This window comes from Podarcis raffonei, chromosome 2 (assembly GCF_027172205.1).
Source record: "Podarcis raffonei isolate rPodRaf1 chromosome 2, rPodRaf1.pri, whole genome shotgun sequence".
NCBI lineage: Eukaryota > Metazoa > Chordata > Lepidosauria > Squamata > Lacertidae > Podarcis > Podarcis raffonei.
The window spans coordinates 43696567-43702566 of NC_070603.1; the positions used below are offsets into that span (position 1 = coordinate 43696567).

A 6000-nucleotide genomic window follows, 5' to 3' on the forward strand; every position below is an offset into this window, starting at 1 on the left:
AATTTGTACGAAACCTTGGCAGAGGTAAAATACTGGCGGGGAAAGAAATGCCCATCCTGTTTGTACTACGGTTGGATGCACAGGGTGGGAGCCACCTAACAGGTCCCATCAGCAGAAGCCCTGTGCTAGGACTTCGGCTTGGCAGAGCAGCTTTCCCCTCTCTTCTCCCCGCATAGCCTCTTCAGTTGGCTTGAGAAGGAGGTCAGGAGAACCCCCAGAACTGTGTGTAGGGGGAGGAGAGGAGGGACTCATTCCACTTGCCAGTTGTGATGCTTGTGCCAATGATCAGCTCAGTGCAGTGCTGAATTCTTCCACAGTGTCCACTGCAGGCTCCTGAGGGACTGGAGCTGAGGGTGTGTGAGAGAAAGACAGGTGACCGCCTTGCGGTTTTCCTTTCCATGTTTCCAGGTATAATGTGAAGAGAACAGTCTGTATTTTGGATTAGGAGCTCACAGATCTCCTCGTAGGAACTTGTAGAACTTGTGCCCCTCTGCCTGCTGCTGCCCTGCAATCCCCATCAGCCATGGCCAGTGTGAGCAGTGGTCAGGGATAGGGATCAGTGAGAGTTGTAATCCATCAACCTCTGGAAAGCTATATGTCCCCTGCCCCTGCCATAGGCAGTATGTTCAACAGTAACCTGAAAGCGTGGAAAGGTCCACTTGACACACTGGTACAAACCCTGAATCAACTGCTCTTCTGTTACATGTGAAATGGCCCTCTGCATCTCCTCTGCCCAACATAGCTCTGTTATCACTATCTTGTTTTTGATTATGCTTACCTTGTTGGGGTAGAGTTCTTGTAAGTTTGCTCCCCCTGCTCCTGTTCTTGCCCCGCATCTCCCCCTTGGTGTTGACACAGCTGGCTTCTTCCAACATCACTCTTTCTATTCTTGCCTTTAGAAAGAATGTCTAATTCAGACTGTCCTGCAGTGCTAGACTTTACCCCCCTCCACTTCCCCTTTCCCCTTTCCTCTATCTGGGAACTCGGTGCTGCAGAGGCGTTGACCCCTTGGCAGGCCATGGATCTAACAGAACTAATTCCCTCTCCCTAGGGGCTTTAATTGATTCTTCAGCAGAACTTAACAGTGCCTCGAGAGGCACGTAGACTCAGAAGGTGCAGTTCTGGCAAGGGCTATGGAAATATGACATCTGCAGGCATGGGAGCTGCTGCTGAGAAGATGTCTTTTTTGTTTTATTTGAGCATTGGGATGTGAGAAGGAAATGGGCCTGATGTGTTTTGGGGAGCTAAGCTTGCTTCACAGTGGTCTCCTTGCCATCACTCCCCTGTTAGCTTCCACTGTGGAAGGATGGTCCTTATCATTGCTATTGCCTACACCATTTCTTGAATGCCTCTCTCAATCTCTGCCCTTTCTTTCTTTCTTTGGTTGGCGCATGTTTCCCCACACATCATATCCTCCCCAGTTCCACTGACATCCTGCTTACCTATTTGTGCACTTGGCATACTAAAATGTGTTTCTTCCTAGAGTTCTCCTTTTTGAATTATTCCCCCCACCAAACCATTGCTTTTTAAAGTCTTATCATTCTTGTACAGTGGTACCTTGGGTTAAGTACTTAATTCGTTCCAGAGGTCCGTACTTAACCTGAAACTGTTCTTAACCTGAAGCACCACTTTAGCTAATGGGGCCTCCTGCTGCTGCTGCTGCGCCGCCAGAGCACGATTTCTGTTCTCATCCTGAAGCAAAGTTCTTAACCTGAAGCACTATTTCTGGGTTAGCGGAGTCTGTAACCTGTAGTGTATGTAACCTGAAGCGTATGTAACCCGAGGTACCACTGTACTTTGACAAACAGTCAGTGATACTGGCTGGGTGTCACTTGCTTGGAATTGGACTTGAGCAAATTGGTCTTCTCTAGATATGCCAACGGCTTCATGACCGCTTCACAGTGTGTGGTAGTCGTGGAAAACATTTTTCCCTTTTGATTTTGAGCTTGAAGCACTTCTCTGTGAACTTCCCGTACATGCATGGACCTTCACCTCTGTGCTTTTGGCACGTGACTGCAAACCGCCTTAAAATGTGGGTCAGTATTAACATGCTGAAAACTGTGTGTTTCTTTTTCATGTTTCTTTTTCATGCAGTCACTTCATATGGAAAACATTCTGTTGGGCTTGTTTCTAAGCTGGGACCACCAGCATGCAGACTCTGCAAAAAAGCTCACCAAGCTTTTTTCTTGCTCTGTTCCAGATATGATCAGTCAGCGGTCTGCAGGAGGCAAACACAGCGGGAGCGCTCAGCTTGGCACAGGAAGGGGCACCCTGCGGCTTCGAGCCAAAGGACCAGCTACTGTGGAGGAACAGGTATGTGTTCAGCAAGCTCAGAAATGTAGAGCAGAGGGATCAGCAGCTCTGCTCTGCTCCACTTTTTTCCAAGAGTGGTTTAGAGCAGGTGTCCACAAATCCATCCCCCTCTGGTGAGAGGGATGCCCAGCAGCATATTTTCCCCTGCCCCTGAGCTCTTCCTTGTGGCATGGTTTTAGAGGAAGGGGGAGAAGGAGCAGCCATCTCTCCTGTTTCTCTCATCTCCTCCTCCCTGCTTCTCCTTCAAGTTATTGTGCCGACCAGAGAAGTAAAGGGATGTTATGATGGTATTGGTGGCAAGAAGGATAGTCCAGCTGATACACGCAGCCCTGGGTTGGTACTCTTCCTCACAGCCTTCATGCCTCTTCTGAAGACACAGAGTCACATGTGGGCCCCGGATAACCAGCTCTAGAGTCTCCCACTCTCCAATCTCTACCAAAATTATTCAGTCACATTGCAGCCATTTTGTTCTGCATTAGACCCACTGGCCCTGTCAGCTAGTAGCTGTAGCCAAGCCACAGCTGCCACCCCTCAAGTTAATAGAGAGGAAGACAGACATTGTCGCTGCTTCAGTCGTTGTGTTCTTCCTCTTCACAGCCATCTGCATTTGAGGAAAAGGCCATTGAGAAGGTTGATGATCTTTTGGAGAGTTACATGGGCATCCGTGACACAGAGCTAGGTGAGTTGCCGCTACCTTTCCTCTTTTAATCTGGAAATAAACCACCCAAAGCAAACTAGTTAAGAGACTGGAGCCTCCCTGTAGATGCTGGCATCTCCCTTTGATTTGCACACCTTTCCAATGCTGGAATGGGAGCCAATGTGAAGCTCTCCCTGTGCCTGTGCCTCTGTCTCAGTTGTTGTGTTGGCTTGTGAGCTGTTTGGGGTATGGAGCAGACGCTCACCTCTGGCTTTCTTTCCTTTCCCCCGCATAGCTGCTACCATGGTGGAGCTGGGAAAGGACAAACGGAATCCTGACGAATTTGCAGAGTCCCTGGACGAGCAGCTGGGGGACTTTGCCTTCCCCGACGAGTTTGTCTTCGACGTCTGGGGAGCGATTGGCGACGCCAAGGTTGGGCGCTACTAGGACTCTGCGCCCTCTGCTGGACCCTGCAGGCAGGACTACTAGGCAGGCCACTGGTGGGCCTGGCACACCACTGTGCCCTCACTTCGATGCTGGGCCACACCTGCCTCCTTTCCCTAGGGGCTGGAGAGGCCCTCAAGCAATAAGTCACCTGCATTAATGACTGGAGTGTAATGTGAATGGGGGCCAGAATCACTGCTGCTGACCACCTCTTTGTGCATGAGGCTCCCTCAGACCTGAACACAGTCCCCTAGGAGTCCCTTGCTGCCAGTTCTTGGCTTCTGCCACTCTGCTCATACAGTTTGCTGTTCTCAGGGAGATGCAGCTGCTCCTTGCTGGTTTCCAGGCCTATCCTTGAACGAGGATATGCACGCATCCTGATAGGCAGTTAGTCTGGGGGGAATCTCACAGGCACTCTCGGGCGACAGATGAGGCTGGGGTGAGTTCAGATGGGTTTGGACAGCCCTGACACAACCATTTGGGTGGGTGGGTGGGCAGGTGCGGCAAAAGCTCCTCACTGTGCATATCTGCTCTGGATAGGCTAAGAGGGTACACACACTCATCCCTCTTTTCCAGCATGAACATCCTCTGCTGGTCCAGCTCCAGTCCATTTTGGTACGATATGCACTGGGAAGCTGTTTCTCTTGCCACAGGTGGACCTCGTTTCATAGCTGCTCTCTCTTGCTTGATCCTCATAGCTTGGCTTTGGGTAGTAAATGCAAGAGAGGCACTCAGAAATCAGAGAGCATCAGATTACAAGGTAAAAAAAAAACTGGTGGAGGAAATAAAGTCCCCGACCCCAATCTTGTTTTCTAGAGAGATCCTTTCCTTCCATGTGGCTAGGCAGTCCTTCCAGCTGAGTTTCGGCTGCTGGTCCTACCCTGCCTAACAAAGCCTGCCTCTGCTTCCCGGCCCCATCGTCAGCTGTTGAACTTGAATCCATTTTGAGTGGCAGTCTCAAGCTTCCTTTGGTTGGGCATGGCTGAGAACAGCTGGCAGCAAAGACACAAGGCTGTATAGCCAGCCCCTTCCCCTGAATGGATCTGGCTTGTCCTGCCCCCAACCACTTCCCCAGAGGGAAGCGTGGTTTCAAGGCCCACCTCCTCTTTAACCGCCACCCCCCATCTGCAGCTGAGCTTCTTGCCCCCAGTTACTCACTTTGTGGATAGTACAAAGATTGTCATCCCATGTGACTCACTGGCGATGAGCCATTGCTGAGCCTGTCACACCAGTGGCATTCCCCCGTCCCAATTACTGCTGGGAATATTCCCTTGCTGGACTGGTTCTGGGGAACTCCTCTGCTCAGGGTGATACTGCTTGGCACTGGGGACGTTCCCAGAGGGCAGCAAAACCACAAGCAGCAACAGCAGCAGGTTCTCCTTGCAGTCTGGGTTTGGGCATGTCCTTGTCGAGATCTGTCTTTGACTAATCTGTCCAACTTTGTCATACTGACCTACCTCCCAGGGTGGCCCAGTTAATAATGCCTGAAAAGCTGCCTCTGTTAAATTATTGATATTCTCTCACTGACACTACACACGCGCGCACACACACCCAAATGTTGGGCCTCTTCCCTGTACTGTATCCCAATACTGTAGTTCAGGCACTGTCTGGTCACCCTAGGAGCCATGAAGGCCCCCTCCCTCTTCAATTACACCTCACAGCCCCAATCCACCTACTGTATCTCTTTAAGACACTAACCCCAAGTAGGATGTGGAGCCTAGTTGCCCTCGGGACCCACACCTCATGCTCAGAGTGGGTGAGGTTTCTGCCAAGCCTTGCTGCCTTCCTGTGCCCTGGCACTGGAAGCCTTGTGGGTAGACCAGGCACCACATTCTCCTTGGGCATATTTTTGTATTCTATGTGTAAAGCATCTTTAAGATAAAAATATATTGACATTACTAAATTGCTTTTTGCCTGCATGTGTGTTTAAGGGGTGTGTTGTGGGGAGGGGAGGTACAGAGTGCCCACAAGTGGAGTTCTGGCTTATCCCATCTCTTGGCCGACACAGACAAAAATTAAAACTTCCTCTGTGGAGGAAATGGGAGGATGCGGGAGTTGGGACCCAGCCAGTTAGGGTGGTGTTGCAGATCTGGGTAAGCAAGACGGTTCTCTGGTTGCTGCTAAGGGAGAAGTGAGCAAGTGCGTGTAGCAATTACCTCAAAAGAGAGGTTGCAGGTGGCACATTGGGAAAAAGGAAACTACCCAGAGAATTACCCAGTAAAACAACTGCAGTACCCTAACTTCATGGCCAGGTGCAACCTTTTCCTGGGGGGTTTCTATGCTTGAGCCCTGTCAGAGCAACAACATAAAAATAATGTGTCTTGTTTGCTAGGGGTCTGCCTCTGGAGTGAGAGCAAATAACCTCAAAGAAGTCGTTTGATTTCTGCCCTGTGATATTTGTGTTTCCTTGGCTCAAATATTTCTAAATCTCCCTGCTTGGAGCAGTCCAAATATTAAACGGGTTGGTGAGGGCTGGGTTGGAAATGGCCCTGCATGTGAAGTGGAACCAGATGCTGCACTGTGTGCAGCCAGCAATTTCATTTTAATGGGCACCCTGAGATTCTACAGCTCCTAGTAAGCTGTGTAGGCCCTTGAATGCTCTGGTC

General features: G+C 50.3%; 1 protein-coding gene across 3 annotated transcripts in view; it reads left to right on the forward strand.

Moving 5' to 3' along the window:
* Positions 1 to 5297, forward strand: part of GIPC1 (GIPC PDZ domain containing family member 1) — a 30180-nt gene extending 24883 nt beyond the window's left edge. For all 3 annotated transcript variants that reach the window (XM_053376303.1, XM_053376301.1, XM_053376302.1), the window contains 3 exons: positions 2201 to 2313; positions 2911 to 2992; positions 3246 to 5297. In XM_053376303.1, coding sequence (XP_053232278.1) covers positions 2201 to 2313; positions 2911 to 2992; positions 3246 to 3397 — 347 coding nt within the window. In that variant the 3' untranslated portion in view covers positions 3398 to 5297. The remainder of the gene's footprint in view (positions 1 to 2200; positions 2314 to 2910; positions 2993 to 3245) is intronic.
* Positions 5298 to 6000: the final 703 nt, after the last annotated feature.